The 21,652-nt window shown below is 38.4% G+C and overlaps 1 protein-coding gene across 6 annotated transcripts in view; it reads right to left on the bottom strand.

Moving 5' to 3' along the window:
• Positions 1–21,652, bottom strand: part of babam2 (BRISC and BRCA1 A complex member 2) — a 66,983-nt gene that overhangs the window by 25,622 nt on the left and 19,709 nt on the right. For all 6 annotated transcript variants that reach the window (XM_042333549.1, XM_042333553.1, XM_042333550.1 and 3 more), the window contains 2 exons: positions 21,056–21,130; positions 4,861–4,970 (listed from right to left, as the gene is read on the bottom strand). In XM_042333549.1, the coding sequence (XP_042189483.1) occupies positions 4,861–4,970; positions 21,056–21,130 (185 nt within the window). The remainder of the gene's footprint in view (positions 1–4,860; positions 4,971–21,055; positions 21,131–21,652) is intronic.

Here is a 21,652-nt window from a genome sequence, read left to right as displayed (position 1 = left end):
AGATTGTTGTCTTTGATCATGCCTTCGGCCACTCTCCTACCCTCTCTTACCCTAACTCCTACCCCACCCCCTAGCTCGGGTGCCAATCCCTGACTATCCAGGGCCTTGGGACATCCTCCTGACGTGAAAGGTGCTATACAAGTATAATTTTGTAATGTATTGTATTATTATTTACCCGCCTTCAGATCGCACTTGAAGACTTTTCTTTGGCCATGCCTATGATCACCTCGCCTTTCTCCCCGGGTTGCTTGGGGTCAAACTAGGTCATTGTTCAATGCTCAGAGATGCTACCCTGTGTGAAGGGTGCTATACAAATGCAAATTGTTGTGCTAGCCATCAAAAATAATATCCTTGTAGTAAGTAGCTTCACAAAAACTTGTGAATCGTTGTGAATCTCCTTTCCTCCCAAACTGCTCCAGTATAAATGTGGAAACTTGATAGACATATTATCATTTCAGGAAGGCTTCTTTCTCTCACCAAACTCCGCTCCCCGATTACCCGTCCTTGCCAGACTGCACTGGCTGCCTGTCCCAGAGAGGATCGATTTCAAGATCGTCTTCAAATCCCTCCACTCCTCTGCACCCCCCTACCTCTCCGACTTCCTCTCTCCTCAAAACAGTGCCCATTGCCTTCGTTCCACAGGGACTGGCCTCCTCCTTGTCCCCCGAGTCCTCCGCTGCACCCTCGGCGGCCGTGCCTTCAGCCACTATGCCTCGAGGCTCTGGAACTACCTTCCTCGCTCCCTTCGTCTCGCTCCCTCCCTTCCTATTTTCAAGTCTCGGCTGAAGACCTTTCTTTTTGACGCGCCTTTGGTCACTTTCCTCCCCCTCCCCCTGGCTCGGCCCCGGGATCCGTTACTGTGAAGCGCTCTGAGACGCCGTCCAGCGTGGAGGGCGCTATATAAATACAAGGTATTGTTGTTGTTTAGTTGCATTTGCCTATGCAACAAACAGTTTTTTAAAAATCATATTTTAAAAATTGTTTCCAAAATACTGACTCATGAAAAACTTACCTCAGCTAAGTTTGAGTACTGTTAACATTTTATGCATGCAACATATATATGTAAATGGAAGTTGTCACAAATGCAAAAAATGTTAGTTTTAAAGAAGTAAAACCACAATTATAATTGAACAGCAAATCACTTATTACAGTATTGAATTTCCTTTATTTGGGTCCCTGTTCTATTCAGAAACAATGAGCAATCTCATGTGGATCTCAGAGAACCTTACCATTAGTATTTGAATGTTTTTTTCCCTTTGAGATACAGAGTAGTAATGAACAAGAAATGACTGTTGCAAACTTGACTTGGTTCAAAACCAACCACCTCCAAACTGTTATTTGTTTTAAAAATAGCATCCAAGAACAAATACATAAAGTTTAGCCAATAAAGTGTTTTGGTACAACGAGACGTCTCGATCTCTACCAAAGGAAATGCTTGCAACAGGAACAGACTGTCCTCAGTTTGCAGATCTTAAAAACAGCCATGCTCTGATTTGCTTGGTGGACCACACACAGTTTTTCCCATGTCAGTAGTATTTAGCATTCAGCTGGGAAAAAATGGACAAATAGGAAAGGTAAACGACTTTTCAGCCCACTCAGTGATAATTCGGGTTTAGCTGTGTTTAAAAGACCTAAATGCATTTTAAAAAAGCCTAATTTCCCCCAAAAATGTTTACTACAAGTCTCTTTCCAGAGTGACTTGTTTGAACCCTGTAATTACAAATGACTTGTAGGTCCTGCAGCAAAATTGCCATCTTAGTTCATTGCTGTTTTATTCTGAAAATGCCATCCTCTTTAAAACCGAGCACGCTGAACTTTATCATAGGCAAGCAAACACTGAAGTGAATTTCCTGCAGGTTTTATAGCTTATTGATCAATCAATCATGATTATAATTAGTATGTAAAAGCAAAATGTGTTATCAGAATATCAGTAGAAATTTACTATATGGATATCATAGGCATAAACACTATTCTGCCCTCATTGGCATAGCACAGTTGACTGCCACTGCACTTTCCTACCAGGATTTTTAACAAAAGTTATCTTTACCCTTCACAATTAAAATGCAGAGAAATAATTAAAATACACACATAATGTTGCATTGTCTATATTCAATATGACTATTTGTTATTGCTGGTTTTATTCAGTGCTTTATGGGGCGATAAATAGAACTGTTATGGTATGTTTTTCTAAGTAAACACTAAAACACTGTGAATTGAAAATTCTTGTAGAAAAAATAACAAATTTATTTCTCATTCCACTTGGCTGTTTGTATGTTTGTGCTGAGAAAGGCTGCATCTCTTAAACTATTGGAAAGCTAAATCAAGCTGGATTCTAACCTGATGTTACACATGTTCACTACAGTTAACAAAACTGTTTTACTCCATTTAATCTGCAATTCTTTAAGTTTTTAAGTAGTGTTTAATAAAAGAATAAAGTTAATACACTTTGTTTTGCCAGTAAGCATATTTTTAGTCTTTTTTCAGTCCCTGGGAATACTTGGAGAATATCTTGTAAAAGTTTCTATTTCAATTTGGTTCAGTATCAAGAGTGTTGACATGCAAATTCCATCCGCACAACCCCGAGTTCCTGATCACGATGCGGACACACAAGCTGAGGCTGGGTCTGCCCACAGGAGAGAGGGAGGGAGGGGAAGATGTCCCTGAACCACCTTTGTTTACTTCCTGGCAGCTGCCTCAGAACAGAAATGGCAGAGGATTTAAAGCAAGTCACCTCTTAAAGCCTCAGACATGGCTGCTGTGTGGCTGGGGGTGGGGGTGATGGGGGCAAGAATGCAAGTTTATACACAAAAATATTTTCATTTAAAAACAAATGCATTTTAATCTTGAGCTGCAATATTGCACATCTCTCCCACCACCTCTGCCCCATCCACATCTGTAGTACATTTGGGCTTGATTATGCCAATGCTTTGCTGGCAGACTCCTCAGCTCTTCCCTACACCGAGGGGCAAAGTATCTAGAACTCTACAACCCCTGTACTCTCCCATATCACATCTGCAAGCCTATCACCACCATCCTTGCTTGGCTCCACTGGCTTCCTATCCATCAGTGGATCAAGGTCAAGATTCTCGATCTCACAATAGCGGCTGAAATACTGCAGACCCGCCTGGTTCAGGAACTTGACTGCCGAGACTGCCAGAGGGCTGACTCGATTCTGACATTCTGTAGAATCTGGGTTTGATTCCCCGGGCAGGGCGAAACCTTAGGCATGTTTCCTCACTCCACACGTCTCTGTTTACCTAGCAGTAAGCAGGAACCCGGTTGTTAGTCGATTGGTAGATCGCTTTTCCTGGGGTCATAATTCCTTTTTAAAAAAAATTGGTCACTCAATCCACAACTGATTGTGGGACGCTGCTGTGCCCAAATGGATGCTGCGTTTCGCCCACAAAATATACAATCAATTCACTTTACAGTATATTCTGAAGTGCTTTGAGACGTCTCGAAGCTGTGATAAGGCATTATATCAAATGCAAGGATTATTATTATTACTACAAGCGTGAAACACCCAAGCACATACCCACAAACAAGTTGTTTTTAAGCGACTGTGCAGTACTATAATAATCCTTGTAATTGATAAAGCACCTTTCACTTTGGGAGGACGTTTCAAAGCACTTCACAGAATTTACTGTAAAGTGTTTGGACAATATATTTTGTCGGTGAGCACAGCAGTCAATCTGTGACCAGCAATGTCCCACAAAAAACTATGAAATGATTGAGCAACTTTAATTGGGGATTGTTGGCCAGGACCCAGGAGGAACAGAGAGAAACTCCCTTCTTTTTTCAGACCTTTAATATCCACCTGAATAGGTAGAAGGAATTTCAGTTTAACATCTCATTCAAAGAGCAGCACATCCCGTCATTACACTGGGTGTGAGTACAAAGTCCCAAGGTGGCTTCGAACCCACAGACAAGAAAGCTGCTAACTGAGCCAAGATGACACGTACAAAGATCTGAAACTTCAAATGACTTTTGCATCAATTTTCTTCCATTAAATCCAAGGGAAAAATGACAAATTATTACTCCATTTAAGTAATTAACTGCAAACTAACTGGTTCAAACCCAAATGTTTCAATGGGCAAAAAAATCACTATCCCAAGACTCCACTTAATTGGGTGTTTTCATCTTGGTTGCAGAAAGAGCACATTCACTTTGCCTCACGAGAAATGTAGTTTAGAATGAGCTTGACTCTAGTCATCAACTAGCATGATGGAATTTCTAACATGGAGATTCGTTGCCAGAAAGAAGTGTTGCAAACTTTTAACCTCCATTCCTAATATGTTCCGGATATGTTAATTTAAAGGAGTTTGCATTTGATATAGCTCTTTACCACATCAATAAGATACTTTGAAGTGTAGTGATTGTTACTTAGGAAAACAGTCCAACTAACCTGCATTAAAATGTTAAAAAACACAGCCATGAGATAAATTACCAATTGATCTGTTTCTGTGAGACATTTGGGAGGAGGAATTAATATTGGCTAGAATTCAGGTACAGCTTACGGTTTTCGGTTCGTCTGACACCAGAAATCCTATTCTTCTAGTGGGATTAGGATAGAACTTTTCTCTCTGTCAAGTGAAGATAGTGACATTGCCCGTTGATGTTCACTGCCCAGGCACACCAAGAATGACTACTGATAGGAGGTACGTGCGACTGCTATCTTTAGTACTTCCCTCTAACACTAGTTTTCAGGAGAGAATGTTGGAGGAGAAAATTAGTGGGAAAATTTTGTGAGAAAATAAAACAAAATTGGTATATGCAACTTAAGACAAATATTTCAAGCTCACAAGCTGGGATGAACATGATGACCCTCGCAAGCCGGGGACAGTGAATGATTGTACTTACTGTTCAATTCTTGGAGACAGGTATAGTTTAGGAAACACTTGAGTGGCTTCAGCATCCTCAAAACTGACTGAGAGAAGAGCAACATCTTCTCCTGGGTCTATCGTGGGGTCCTGAAAAGGAGAGAACCATGGTTAATGAATAGTGTGACATTTCACCTCTTATTGAAATGTGATCTCTGTATAAAATTATGTTTAGAAATTGCTCCTTCCAAAATGTTCTCACCTTCCCTGCTTCGTCTAAAGGACATCATCACCCAGATAAATCCATAAGTGATAAAAATACAAGTTGCAATATTATGGTAATATCACATATTGTGCTGAACTGAAGTGAAATTCTGTACTTTTGAACACAGGTAGTAAGGATACCCTTCCAGCAAATGAGAACAATACAATAAGCTCTTTTACTGTGTTTCAACCAGGAGCATTGTATCACCGTATATGATAGAAGATAGCATTAACAAGTGTCATCAACCACTGGAAAGGATCCACAACATTCTGGGATTTTGAAACTAGGATGTAATATCAACCAGAAACTGAAGACAAGAGTCAAAACACAAGTGAACACAGTAGGCTGATACTGAAGCATGGCAAATACCACATTGACTAAACCATCAATTACCAAACAAAGCTAAAAATTGTATTAAGTAGATACAACTTCGAAAAACTTTAAAATACTTTAACATTATACGATTACATAGTTCAACAATTATGTGCAACCATGGAGGTTGATGCTGCCAGAGCCCGAGGTGCTGAGGCGCTGGCGCGAGCCAATCAGGAGGGCCTCAGTCTTGTTCACATTCAACTGTAGGAAATTTGCCTTCATCCAGGACTTGATGCCCGACAGGCAGTCTGTCAGGTCAGCAGTGGTCCTGGAGTTGAGGGTGGAGGCAGAAAGGTAGAGTTGGGTGTCATCCGCATACATATGGAAGTTGACCCCATGTCTGCGGATGATATGACCAAGCGGGAGCATGTAGATATTGAAGAGGAGAGGGCCAAGGACAGAGCCCTGGGGGACGCCAGATGTGACAGTGCGGGGGCTGGAGGAGAAACCATTAGAGGTAACGAAGTGGAGATGGTGAGAGATAGGAATCAAACCAGGCAAGGGCAGGTCCATGAAGATTGAGTAAAGCGGAGAGGCGGTGTGTAAGGATGGAGTGGTTGACAGTGTTGAAGGCAGCAGAGAGGTCGAGGAGGACAAGGAAACAAAGGGGGCCATGATCACTGATGTTCAGAATGTTTCCGTGCTGAGGGCAGAGCGGAAGCTGGATTGGAGGGGTTCAAAGAGGGAATGGCGAGAGAGAAAGGAGTGGAGCTGGGACGCGATGACTCATTCCAGGACCTTGGAGAGAAATGGGAGGTTAGAGATGGGGTGGTAGCTGGAGAGTAGGGATGGGTCCAGGGAAGGTTTTTTCAGGATGGGGGTGATGACGGCTGTTTTTAGGGGGGTGGGAACTGAACCGGTGGACAGTGAGAGGTTGATGACATCGGATAGGAGGGGGCCAGAAGGTGAAGCTGGGAGACAATGAGAGAAGTGGGGATAGGATCGAGGGAGCAGGTGGTGGGTTTGAGTTTGCGGACAGTCGTGGTGAGGGAGGAGGGAGAGATAGGGTTCGAAGGAGTATAGGGCGGGATGGGTGGGGGGTGGGTCACGAAGGAGAGATGATGTGGGTGTGGTGGTGGACGGGACAGAGGAGGCTGAACGTATCCCCTCGATTTTAGATTCGAGGAAGTCTAGCATCTCCTCACAGTTGGAGTTTGAGGAGAGGGTGGGCGAGGTATGGGAAGGTGAACGGAGGAGACGGTTAGTGGTGGAAAAGAGTACAGTTGTGAGGGGGAAGATCACTATCATACAGTTCTTACCCCACAGTAAATGAGTGAAAAATTTGCACAAATCAATTGTATAAATATGACCATTTATACATTTTGAAGTTCTCAAATTCCTGTTGTAAGCTGATAACTAGGACCAAATGATCTATTCAGCTTGCATCCATTGAGACATGGTCCCAATTTGAGTTGGTGGTGACAGTTTGGGGGAGGAGGGAGGGAGGAAGTGGTGGCATGGCTTATATACATTTTAGCTCAGATTTTCCTAGGTACACAAAAATGTATGCAGCAACTAACAATCAAGAGTCCTTATAATCAATGCACTTTGCGATCAACTGTACATTTAGGCAAGTAGGAAGCCAATTGCGCACAGCCGTGTCCCACAAAACAATTCCGGATTGAGTGACCAAATATACATTTTTTTGAAGGAATTATTATCCCCGGAAAGCAGTCCGTCAATTGACTAACAACCAGGTTCCTATTTACTGCTAGGTAAACAGAGGTGTGTGAAGGAGAGTTTCTCAAGGTTTCGCCTGCCCAGAAATTTAACCAGCTTGCAAGGTGAGCGCTCTAACCAATACTCTACAGGACTCCACAAAAAGGTTCCTGGATGATTTCGTGTAACTGAAGAGTGCATAACCTATATTGATTAACGAATAAAATTGATTCTTATGAAAACATTTTGCCATTACAATACAGGAGAGATACATCATGGTGGGCAGTTGCTAATTTTGACTCCTCAATGTTCTCGCAACATCCTTATGAATATATAGCACAACACTATGTATCCTAATATTCTAATATGCTAATGCAGAAACTGTAGCCCTGGAGAACAGTCATTTTAATTGACTGCAAAAAGTTATGTAGCACCACAAAGATAATTGCTGATTTGCACAATATTCTGTGAATAAAAGGCCAATTGACATACGTTGATGAAATTGCCCTCTTGTAAAATAGCATATAGTAAATGTTTCTTGCAAAGTGATCTCATTATGGGGGTGAAAAGCACTGAGTAAGAAAATGACAGCATATATAGCACCTTAGGATGTAAGTGCATCTCATGCAGGGGAAGGTAATGAGCGTTATCTGGTTCCAAAAGAGAACTGGTTGGATCAGAATTTTTGGAAGTTGACGTGACCTAAATGGGGTTCCCTGTCGAAGATGCACTTTGGATTCTTAACCTTTTTCTTCTGGTACAAGACACCTTGATGTTCCCTAACAAACACTTTTTAATCCGCAACATGGCTTTTAGAATGACGAACAAGCATCTGCTGAGCATTTCACACACAAAATATACAGTCACTGCACTTTACAGTATATTCTGTGAAGTGCTTTGAGACATCTCGAAAACGTGATGAGACGCTATATCAAATGGAAGGATTATTAATAATGAGATAACACGTAAGGAATAATTTTGAAGATAATATGTTGATCAAGACAGAATAGTTGAAAAGCATACTTAAGTTCTATTTTAAAGGTAAAGACTACAAATATTGTCAAGCCACTTCCAAAATATATCAGGCTTGTGTTTTACCTACTTAGAAATGTAATTTAAAAGGTGCAATGGATTTTTTTAAAAATTAGAAATTGGAAAATAGATTATATTTTGGTAGTCAGTACAGGGTCAGATTCCTCAAAATTTCCGCAATAATGTAGGGAAGCCCAAGTATCAATTTTTTTATTTTTTAACTAGACTTGTAAGATATTAAAACATGTTTGCAATTGGTAAAATAATCCATGAATTGTGTGGGGCTTTTTCAATACAACTCTCCCTACCTCCTCGCCAGCCAAATAATGAGAAAATGTTTGAATCTTAATTTAGTTTGTCTCTGTGGAGATTAGATTTCTATCACATAGAGTGAAGTTGCTGAGTTCCATTCAACCACAGGAACAATCAAGCCTGAAAGGGTGGTGGAAGCCGATTCGATAACAACTGTCAAGAGAGAAGTAGATAATTATTTGGGGAGGACAAGTTTGCAAGACTATGGGGAGAGCGCGGGGGAGTGGGATTGATTTAAAAAGAGTCGGCACAGACACGATGGGTTGAATGGCCTCCTTCTGTGCTGTATAATTCTATGATTCTAAGCAGGAAATTCAGAAGAGGTTAAATTTTCTGTACATTTTCCTGTACAGGAAAGGGAGGCACTGAATTGGAAAATACCACTAGTTTTCGGTCTGATATAAATATTGCTAATATGTTACATCAAGCCTTGACAATTAAAATGTTTAGGATTTTAATTACTGAAGTGATTAAATTCCAGCCCTGTAACCCAGCAACAGGCAATACTTTAGAGTACATGAGAAAGTGGAAACATAAAGCTATACTAATTATTATGTCATAAATCATGTTCGGGAATGCATTTCTACCAACAACAAATAGATTATTTGGACTGAGAAAAACAAGTGAACAACAAAAACAAAATTATTCATCTGTGGTCATCAGTTCCAATTTATCTGAGCTTTAGTTATTCGAGTGTGCTAACCCAAACGCATTGGACTGTAAGTTTAAGTACACTGTCACTCGCATTCACCAGAAACAAACTGAGGTTGCAAGGAACACAAATTTCATTCAAAATTTATAAGCCCAATTCTTTGGCAACTCAAATGTTTTCGACACAATGTCATGATCCGTTTACATAAACAAGTCATGGTTGTCTCCATTACTGCAAATGAAGCTGCCACCATCTATAATTTATACATTTATAATTTTAAGTTTCAAGCTACTTCGTGGGGGTACATATGACTAACCTGGATCCAGAGCAAGAGTGCCAGTATTCCTTTTTTCAGACCTCCGAAGGTTTTAATGCGGTGTGACGCATCAGTCTTGGGAAAAGATTTTTTTTAAACTTTCCTGATCCACTTACTTCAAAGGGCCTCAAGTATCAGAAAATACCCCCAAAAGTTCCATTAATTATATACTTCATCATTACACTGATTACTAAACTGTGTTTACGAAACTTGCTGATTGATAATATTGCAGCATTCAAATTAAATAGTTGCAGATTTATTGCACAGTTTAGTGCATCTCATCAAAATACAATTGTTTATTTCTGATCTGCCAAGTGATTTTTATTTCACTGTGCAGAAGTTGTTCGAACCCCCTGGTTCTTTCTGTGAAGACTATTGCTGTACTAGTTTGGCAGACTCATATTCATGAGTTAAATATAATAATATAATAATCCTTGCATTTGATATAGCGCTTTTCACATCTAGACGTCTCAAAGCGCTTCAGTAAAGTACTTCAGTACTGTAAAGTGAATTGACTGTATGTTTATATATTTATCTATATAATTGCATAGATATGCAATTATATAGATAAATATATAAATATATAAACATACATAGATATGCAATTATATAGATAACTTTCTATTAATAAGGGACCCATAAATTACAATATCTACAGGTTGAGGAAGAAAGATCAGTGTCACCCAGTTAATGGTATGCTAACCCATTTTAACTGGATGTCATTCAAAATGCACAAAGTTTCTGTAACAAGGACTGCAATGCAGGTAAAGATATTTCAAGCACTTAATTACTATGTTTAGGAAATTACAAATATAAATAATCTTCAAGGTAAAATATATATGCGCTAAATTCCCATGAATTAGTATACTTGCAATACGTGGTGATACGTCTTTCTGTACCTATGTGCTGAACTTAGAATATGCAAGAGGTCAGATTTTAATGGTAATTATACAGTGTATCAGCAGTGCTACGTTACTGTACTTATGCAGCCAAGAGCATTCTATCCATCGTGGTTTTGTATTGCAAAGTTAAAGAAATATCTAGCTGGTCAATGAATGATCCCACGTCTCTCCCTCTTCAATGTTAGTTTTTAGACATGATACTTATTTTATTAAATGTAAAAGGGTTAATAAAGCCTATCAGGGGTTGAACCCAGAATCTCCGGGAACCAGTCTAGTGCTGAACTAACTGAGCTGTCCAAATTACTCTCTAGCTGTTAATCTGAGATTATATTTATTAAAGGCTGAATACTGACAAAATGCTAGTAAACATTGTCAGAAGAATTAGGTAAGTTACTTAGAAAGTGATTAATTAAAATAACTTTTTGGTAATAAAGTAGATAAATGTATAAAGTCTTGGGCTTTGAACTAGGGCCAAATTCCAAATACCAAATTCCAGGCTCAACAGATGTTCAGATTCAGCTCCAAGTCTGCCAGTCTGAACCAGGAAGGAAAACCGGTGATTGAATTCACTTGAGCACAATGGATTCATACTTTGCCAATATTTAGTGCCTCAAAATCTGCAGAGGAGAAAGGCACTTGAGCTGGGAAAAGGGGGGTGGGGGGAGGGGGTTTAAAGAAAGGGAAAAAAAGAAAGAAATTGAAAAGATTCTTGAATCTTAAAGAACAACTAAACAAAAATAATGACAAAAGCACAACTCCAAAATTTGTTGTGTAAATACAGTCTATTTTCAATAAAATACAGCGGTTTAAAAAACACTGCGCCGTACTGACTGGAGAAAGATAGTAAGGTTTTGCATAACTTTTATGTGCATGGGAAGTGAGGAAATAAACAAATTTAGGAGATTTGTCCTCAGTAATATTGACGCAGGATGTTCTCTTTTATAAAACAATCTAATTTAAAAAACACATGTCACAGGTGTTCTTTTTTGTTATTTTCCCAAAAGTTCACCTAGCTACTTAATTGGACTTTTATAAAACCATGCAACTAGCAGATTCAAACCTGCCTTTCAAATTAGTACCCATAGACAAACCCGTGGGTTGTTTCTAGAATAAAATAGAATGTAAAAGTAAAATAAAATCTAAGTAAAATAGAATGTAAAAGTAACTGCAATTTATATTACATACTACTCTTCCATGTTTTTAATATACATCTCCTTCAAAACAAAACATTCAAGAGCAAAGATTCCATGTTTGACAAGTAAATAACAAAGGACTAAATTGATAAAAATCTAAATTGAGCAGTTGAAGCCAGATGTACAAGTTCAGCAACACTAAGTTAGATGTTGAAATATGAACATCTGCTGTAATTTCATCAACGATTTCCTCTTTGACTCAGAAACTCAGTTTCTAATCAATTGCAAATGAACAGCGTTTATTTATACTGCAATTGTTAGTATTTCACCACAATTTTGCTGTACATTTTACTCATTGCTTTTTCATAAAAGATATTCTTACATATTGCAGATCATTACGCGAGTACAAATACTGAGAAATAATCGAAAGAAAACAATGTAATAGACTCAGAAAACGATATTCCTTTCATGCGCCATCAAAGCTTTAAAAAGGAATCAGTTCAATTGAAATCTTCAAGTTTATTAAAATGGTTTATGTTTGTTCTTCATATTCTGGTGTTTGCCAATACTGGTTGTAATCTACAGTGGGTTGAGGATTCAAAACAAACTGTTATTCACTGGGGGGGGGGAAGGAGAAAGATAAGAGGCAATCATCCTGTGGTGTAATATATTAAGTTCTTTCCCTTCCAGAAATCTCTGATTTTAAACTGAACAGTGCAAGGAATCAACACAACATCTTACTACAAAACTACCTGAAATGTTTATTCTTAAACAATTGAGAAAACACAATTTCTTTGCTGCGTATGTAGGTTTAAAGAATAATGGATGATCTTCAAAAGCATGGAAAGGGATTATATTTGATTGTAATCTAAAGGACTGATTCAAAGAGCATTATAAAATATAAGCGCTGAAGCCTTTGCATCCGTCAATTGAATTTAAAGATTAGAGTTTAGACTTCATCTACAATACTTACAGCACATTTTTCTTCAAGCAATTGTCTTATCCCTAGAAACATAGTGAGCTAAGGAATTGGTGAACCAATTTTATCTCAGCAATCTTATTTAAAAAGAAATATAAAGCAGCTTGTATTTTTGATAGTGAGAAGAATAAACATATTCTTCTCGCCAGTAATGCCAAAAATAGTGGCTATTTTCATGGTAAGTGCAGCAAAGAGTATAATGATGAATTTTAATTGAAAGCTAAAATATTATGGTTAAGAGCTAGATGGATGCGAGTCTCCAACCCTTACTCTTAAAAATGTTTTACAGCAAAAGGCAGATTTTGGAAGTATCTTCTGTCAAACACAATTTTCAAGAAAATCTTCAAGATCTCCCCCTCCCCAGACTGCTTTCTACAGTTTTTTTTAAACAAATATTCTGTGTCACCTTCAACTTGGATAAAATATTTTAGGGTTCTTAACCCCAAATTGAAATGAGTGACATCCACAAAAATGTGGTCTTCTCTAAAAGAATTTCGATAAAAAGAATTTCCAAGATGCAACTCAAAGTAACTTGGTTACTTGATGTATATTTGTAGACTAAATTCTTTAGGCACTGAAATACAAAACGTAAAATAAGTATACGGGTAAAGATGGAGGAGGAGAAAATTGGAGAAAAACTGACAGAATAAACATTCCCAGTATTTGTACAAATTCCAAAAATACTGGGAAATTAGCGTAGTAATGTTTGTTGTTTGCAGCCTGTGTTAAGCTTGTGATGAGTAATTCTGTCCAACTTGTGATAGTTTGACACTGACAGCAATGCTTAGGATTGGAAACCCACACGAAAGATGGGACTGCAGATCTGCAAAATCCAGTGTAAATCCTTAATTGAAACACTTAACTGTAACACTGAAGGATAGCGTTGTGCCTTTTGTGATTCCAAGTTAAATTTTTTTTGAGGTGGGGGGTGGGTCTAGTGGCTTCCTTTAAGATTATTTATGCAAAGCGATTGCACAAACAGTGTATATATATATATATCTGCAGACAGAAATACAAAGGTTGCAGAACTGAATGTGGGATGTACCATACATGACATTCCAATCCAAAATTCCCTTTGCAATTTAGAGTTAAACTGAGAAAAATCAGTTTCTAATATATTTATATATCTCGGATATATATGGTAAGTGAATAATTCAAATTTAAAATATTAAAGGTTCAACCTGATTTCTGTACTTCTAAGAATCGGTGGTACGGATGAAGTATTGTAATGCCCTTTCTCATCTTTTCTTCTAAATTATATTGCACATCGATTTTTTTAAAAAATGCCTTCAATACCACTTTCTACTAATTAGTTTGCTCCATAGCATGTGCTTACAAGTCACTTCTTAGAACAGTGATTTGTACATTCAAAAGCTTGTTTTTTTTAAGCCAGAGATCTAGGCCAACACACTTATCTTCCTTTATTACTTGTATTTAAGATGGGTGTGGCTTAATAGCTGAGGCATTCGTACTACTGATTTTGATTATTCAAAACAAACCTCTTATGAACCTACTGACCTCAAAACTTTCCAATGTGAATAGAACAGATATATCACCATTTGTCAATATACCAAGTACAGGGACATGTAAATCCATAATAAATAGTTTCTGACGGTTGCCAAGAGTCAAGAATTGTGAACTCCAGAATGTGTTTTGGGTACTGTTGCAGCCGAAACAGCATAGCTTGCCATTAAAACACTGACTGGCAAGCTTCCTGTTCATTGTCCAGCAAAATTGCATTGCCAAACACATCATCATGGAGCCAGTTCAGCTGCAAGGATTGTCACCAGTTGGACATTTGACATTCAACAAGTGCAGATTTAAGCCTCACCAAGTGACTGACAGGTACCATTAACACCTGAGGAGCTTCTTGGTGAACAGCACAGCTCGGCATGAAATGCATGACAGCATTGCCACCATCCACAACTTAATCAATTATAATAAATAAATTAAAATAAATCCATGACTATTTGTGGGACACTGCTGTTTCGGGTCACAACCCTTCATCAGAACTGGGGCATGTTGGGAGGGAGAGGCTTTTTAAGGGCTAACAGAGAGGGGGGAGGCAGGGAAAGGAAGACAAAGAAAAAAATGGGGTAGAGGACAGGGGATGATGGGTTAAAAAGGTATTAATGATGCAAAACAAAAGGGGGGATTGCAACAAAACAGGGGAATCGAGGTGTTAATACTGCAGAACAAAGGGGTGGGGGGAAATTGCAGCAAAATAGACAGACCAGAGAGAGAAAAGGTGTGTCTGGGACCCAGATGATGTGATAATGGTCACAGAAGAGGGGGAGCGGGAAGGTGAATTGTTATGCTCTGAAGTTGTTGAAATCAATATTGAGGCCAGAGGGCTGTAAGGTTCCAAGCAGATAAAGAAGGTATTGTTCCTCGAGCTTGCGCTGTGGCTCATTGGAACAGCGTAGGAGAGCATGGATGGAGAGGTCACAACGCGAGGTCAGAAATATACTGTCCATCTATTATCCATTACTGTCAATTGCAAGAATTATCTTTTTGTAGTGAATGCAGATATTAAACATTTTAATTAATTATAAGAAATTAAAATATTAATATTAGAATAAATTAAAATAGATCCACAATCTATTTGTGGGACACTTGTTTGCATTCGGCTGACACTGGGAATTCCTTAAGCAATGACGTCACTGTGATAACACACAGTATTCTTTTGTTAAAGGATGCTTTAATTAAAGTGTCATTGAGCCTGATGAAAACATATGTTCTGATGAGCCAATAAGTTGCTTTGTTAAAGACTAAGCGGAGGGGGGTGGAGGGGGGAAGGATAGAAAGAAGTACAAGAGTTAACATCTGGGCCACAAATTATTAGACAACCTAGTCAAGCAGTTAATTATATTAAATGTAATTTGGGAAGCATACTGCACAAATTATGTCAGTGTAAATCAGAAATATTTAACAAAATACAATATCCTGGTAAAGAAGTTTTATGCAATGCTCGTTTTGTAGAACAAGGCTGAACTAGAATTTGAAAAAAATATTATTATCATAAAGCAGTAACCTGCAATTATTGTTTGATTCTGTCATTCCAATGTTCTTGCTCAAAGTTTACAGCATTGCAATCTCAGCCCCAATGATTGAAGAGTTAGCTGTGCAACAAAAAGTCACGCAATACATTTGTTTATGTAACCACCATCCTTTTTTGGACACAGCAGATATAAATATCAAACATACTGTACTGCATTAAAAAACTATTGATTTGTATGGCATTTCACTCTAGGCCCCACTTGGAGTACAAGTCAGTGATCTTTCTACGACTATATTTACCTCAGATTAAAATTTAGAACGAAATTCCTGCATTTGAATTGCCTTTAACACATTTTACTAACTGCAGTATTTAAGATGACATAAATTTTATTTCACTGAATATTTATAGTGTTGGTCACTTCATTTTTGCGAATTGTACAGTTTTTGTCACAAAAGAATTTATAAAACCTGATGGATAACAACAACAACAAAATTACATTTGTAAAGTGCCTTTCATGTCGGGAGGACGTCTCAAGTGCTGAACAGTTAGGGATCAGGACCCAAGCGTGGTTGGAATGAGGGAGGGCAGAGGGGTAGGAGGGTGGCTGAAGGCACTGTCAAAAAGGAGGGTCTTGAGTCGTGCCTTGAAGGAGGCAAGAGAGGGAGCAAGGCCAAAGAGTGGGGGCAGAGAGGCAGAGCCCGGCCGGGCTCCAGGTCGGGCGGGAGATCTGGAGCAGGCTGGAGCAGACAGGTTGATAGGGGGTCAGCAGATCCTAACACAAATACTGCTTTTTACTTCTTTGATCCTTCTGTCTGTATCAATGAAGTGACTGATGTTATTCTAACTGGCATGGAAGGTTTCGTACTTCACCCTTTCCTGGCAGATTAAGCATCTCAATCACTTCTGCACGTATGGTCTTCTGGGACAGTGCATTCTGCATTCTCAAAATCCTTTGTGTGAATGTTTTCTGGTTTTATATTTAATCCTTATTTTTAAACTCAATGTCCATACTCCTGTCATGGTCTAAGTCAAACAGCCTGTTTATTTCCACATAATCTATGCCTATGACAACTATTATTATGCAGCAAGTTATATTCCTCAGGCCTATCCTAACCAGAACTGTTTTAGCTTGAGTAAAACAGATTATTTGATGAGATTAGTATTATTTGCCAGAACACTGGGAGAAACACCCTTTTCTTATTGAATAGTGCCATGTGATCTTTAACATTCGCCTGAACAGGCAGATGGGGTCTTTGACATCTCATATGAGGATAACACCTCATGACTGCACTGTATTATCAGTCCAGACTATAAGACTAGAGTCCCCACATGGGGCTTGAACCACAGAGGCGAGAGTGTTACAAAATGAAGTGCATCATATAGTAATAATAATGTCATAACCCAAAATCATAAATGTTACGTGGTTTCTGTCATTAGATTTCTCCAACCCCAAAGTATTTTACTTTTCCACTCAAATTAAAATTTTAAGTAAATAGCAAGCTTTCCATTACCACTACTATTAAGTCACAGGAAAATATGACAACCATATCTCACAATAAGAAAGGGAGCTTTACTGGAAATTAATGTACTTCTCTCATGATAGGAAAATTTTACATAAAAATACTTTGGCCTGATCTTGTTGTCACCAACACACTCATTCCAGAAGACAATACTGAATTAAGAATCAGAAACAGGATTTCTAGTCATATTTTCCTTACCCAGCTTAAACCAATTATAGTGCCCTCCAGTCTGAAATGCCAAAATTAAAAAAATATTAAGTACATATTGCAAATTGTTGGAAATTATGTCAAATGAGTAAGTGATGGTTAGGGAGGGAGTAGGAATATTGTAACTGTCCATTTCTGCAAAAAAAATGCAGAGTTGAACATCAAACCATTTCCTGTGACCTTTTCTCGTTTCCAGTGGCTTAAATCTACAATTGCAAAACCTTTCTGGAAATGCAAGATATTGTACAGAAACCATTGCTTCCTTAAATAAATGTAGTACACTATTAAAGCCATTTTAAAATCAAAATAAACTTTAGAAATTTCTTCCATTCTGAGAGATGCCACAGACTGAGGTGCATAAACAACCCCTTTGCTTTTATGCACTTATTTTGGCATTGCCTCCAATCAAGTACAGTAGATTATGAACCTACATTACTATCAGCCTACTTCATTCACTATAACTGCCTTCATAACATTAACCGATAAATTCAAACAAAAGTGTTTAATAGAAATATTATTCTTTTAATAGAAAAGAATAAGTACTCACTTTGTGATAACCTTTGTTTAAAATAAAGTATCACCCACAAGATCATAAAACTGACAATCCTTACAAACAGACTTCATCTTATCTAGAACATTTTACAAACAGCAAGGTTGTGGAATGAGAAGTAAACTATGACTCATTGTAAATGGAATTCTAAAACCAAACTAGTGGAGAAATTTAGGATGAGGTTACAGAACTGCTTGATCATTGTACCAATTTAGACATGGTATTTAACAATTCAGGCCCAAGATACCATCTAACCTTAGCCTGTATGGCCACTTAGTCTTAAAATCCAAGATTGTGCAGAATTCTGAAAATTCTTAGTCATCTTTCAAAATTCTACAATTCTGGATGACTCGTGAGACAAAACAGTCTTACAAGCTAAGATTTCGAGCCTCTTGTGTCCATAATTTCAACACCCTGCTGGCTGAGACAAAAGCTACTGAAAGAATTTCTTCCAGCAAGAACTTTCAAAACATGTGAACAGATAGGGAAAAAGACTTAATAGTTTATACAGTCACTCAAAGATCCAAAGAAAAAGCTAATTTCTGACAAATTAGATTAAACTTCAATCCCCTTTAATGAAACAGAAGGCATTTCTCCAGGGGGCTACTTTGAACTCAATCTTAATAATGTGGACCAAGGATGATTTAAATTTTTATGAAGGATAAAGTAAAACATGCTTTGGGACACCTTCTTGATGTGAAATGCCTGATATAAATGTAAGTTTTGTTATTGCACTGTATGCTAATAATTGGTCTGTTGTATGGTTGCTTATGCCAAAAAAATTCAAAAATTAACTCAACTTATGGCGAATGAAAGTACAGATTAAAAAAATTAAAACCTGGAGTGAAGTACTTACACTTGAAGCTACTATTCTCCCCACCCTTAACAAAAATTCTCTTGGGAAAATGCTGTGTGCAACTTGGTTGTTGCGTTTGCCCACAAAACATGCAATCACTCCACTTTATAGTAACAACTACTTCTCTGCTCAAGACCTTTCTTTTCGACCGCGCCTTTGGTCACCTTCCTCCCCCTCCCCCTGGCTCGGTCCCGGGATCTGTTACTGTGAATCGCTCTGAGACGCCGTCTGGTGTGGAGGGCGCTATATAAATCCAAGTTGTTGTTGTTATATCCTCTAAAGTGCATTGGGACGTTCTCCCTACATGAAAGGCATGATACCAAATGTAAAGATTATTATTATTCTTTGTATTTGAGGGATTCCCTAAATCTAGCAATGGATTTAAAACATGACTTTCAGAATGGCAAAGGTGTTTGGGAAATTGACAACATTTACGCAGTTAGCTATAAAACAATTTTACAGCAGCACTTAACTGAACACAGAATTTCCTTGTAATCAACTACAAATTACTTGCCAATAATCCTGCAGTAATTACTCCTTAAACAAAAGTTAACACACCCTTCTACAAAAATGACACTCCACTGCATTTAACTGCTGCCAGTTTAACTCAAAAATCTAAAGGATGGAGAAATATTCCATCCAACCTACCTCCGTGATCTCCTAACTCCTACCAACTTGTCCACTCCCTCTGTTCAGTGGGCTCCGACCTGCTTCCCCCGCCTTGCATCCATCCCACAGTACCTCCACCTCGCCACCTCCCTTACCTCCTTCTAGAAGCATCTCAAGATGCTCCTCTTCGACCGTGCCTTCAGTCACCCTCCTGCCCCTACTGATCTCAACCACCAGTGGATCTCTGACTATCCAGGGTTTTGGGATGTCCTCTTGATATGAAAGGTGCTATACCCGTAGTTTGTTGTTGTTGTTTGTTAAAAAACATGCCCAGAATGTATTATTAAAACCAGCAAGGAGTAAACACCAGGGCTGTAATTGAGTTCAAGCACAATTCCTAAAGTTTATAAACGATTCCATGGGGTGGGGATGTGTAAGGATTAGACACACCTCAGATTGCGAACAATATAGAAGGATCAGAGTATCCATGGAAGGGCTAAGGCAGAGATAAAAACTCTGAGGATATCCAGAAGCAGAAAACTATCATTTCTGGCTGAACCACTCGCCTCCCTTGTTTCAAAACAACTAGCGAGTAAATATTCAAGAAAAGCAAGACACACTATTATTAGCAATTAGTAAACATTAATACTCAAGGAGGTATAATGTTCTGAGTTTGAAAGTAGAGGGTGTGAGTTTACCATAATGCATGCTCAAAGTAATGTATTTCTTCCTGAAGTAAGAACATCAATCTGAATTAATTAAAAGTAATCCCTTAATGAAGATAACTCCAAACAGACATTCTATCCTAGACAGAATCTGCACTCAGAAGGGGGCTGTAAATTAACTCCATCTTTATCAGGAGAAATTCCCAAAGGCATGTCCTCCTTCATATAACGCTGTGCATAGGTGCATGGGGAGGTGGGGCAGGAAGGAACTATATTTCTTCTCTTCTCTCTATTCACTAATACCTAAAACAAATTGTAATGGCGCCATTATTGTGTGCTATGGCTAAGTAATAGGGTGACCTGGTGACAGAAAAAAAGTGTGATTCATTGAGTATTATAATGTACACAATTTTGTTTGTTTTCCCTTTCCCAGCATGAAAATTGAAACATACATACTATTTATTGCCACAATATCTACCATAACTATGCGTACACATCCAATATTTCCTTCTGTGAAACTACTCCCAAATTGTTCATATAAGTGAGATATTTTCTCACATTAATTTTCTCTATATTAACCATCTACCACCTGGATGTAAGGTTTAGGACACAGTCGTAATTTCAGTTTCCCATTAGGGGTACTCCCTCCAGTATTGGAGTTTCACAGCAACCATATATATCTATGAATACACACACACACATCAAATTTAAGGACTGTGGGATTATAATTTCTCAATGGAAATAAATTTACAACAACAACTTGTACTTATATAGCAACATCCACACAGGGCAGCGTCTTAGAATGCTTAACAATGGAGAATCCTGACTCTGAGCCATGGGGGGGTGGGGGGAGGTGGCTGTAAGCACGGTCGAAGAGGAAGATTTTCAGGCGCGACTTGAAAAAGGTGTGAGAGGGGATTGAGGGAGTGTTCCAGAGTTTTGGGGCATAATGGCTGAAAGGGCGACCTCCGATGATGGGGCGGAGGGTGCAAGGGACGAGCAGGAGGCCAGTGCCAGTTGAGTGGAGGCGCTGGTGATGGATTAGGGAATGAGGAGGTCATTTAGAATAGCTATCTGGCAGCATTTTGAAATTATCGAGAACTCATGTGCTTATAGCAGTAATATAATTATCGTTATGATATAACTCACCTAAAGATGTCTTAAACTAATTTGGCTCTCCCTGGAAATAGAGAGGATCTTACCTTGAGAAGGTAGGTTGGAATGTTACTGAAGTCCACTGGCAGCTTCAAAAGGAAACGGGCAGAAAATTCACCGGTCTGTGAAATTTGCAGAAAACCAAGCAAAGTTAACAAAAATGGTCAACGTATTCACTGGCATTTATATCGGACATGTCTATCTAGTACGCCAAAATGAATCGTCAATTTCGCCCACAAAATATATACAGTCAATTTACTTTACAGTATATTCTGTGAACCGCTTTGAGATGTCTCAACAATGTGAAAAGGCACTATATCAAATGCAAGGATTACTATCGTTATAATGATTAAATATTAAAACAGGATACTAGGATATCACAAAATAACAGGCTTCTTCTCTACGAGTTTAAGACAAGTGAACTACTGCATTCAACGGGTCAAATGGTTGTAAATCTATTCATATGTACCTCTGAACTCCATCACCACAATTCTAAAAATAAATGTTACACAACAACATAATTTAGGTATGATTTGATTTCACCTATATATCATTTGAGCATAACCTGAATTATAATTTCTTTCCTGAAATGTAAAACTGTGGCTCATTTTTATTTTATAGCTCAGTAAAACAAATTTGCCATA

The sequence above is a fragment of the Callorhinchus milii genome, unplaced genomic scaffold, assembly GCF_018977255.1.
Source record: "Callorhinchus milii isolate IMCB2004 unplaced genomic scaffold, IMCB_Cmil_1.0 Scaffold3, whole genome shotgun sequence".
Classification (NCBI taxonomy): Eukaryota; Metazoa; Chordata; class Chondrichthyes; order Chimaeriformes; family Callorhinchidae; genus Callorhinchus; species Callorhinchus milii.
The sequence above is the reverse complement of the archived record's forward strand: the minus strand, read 5'-3'. Positions and strand labels throughout refer to the sequence as shown.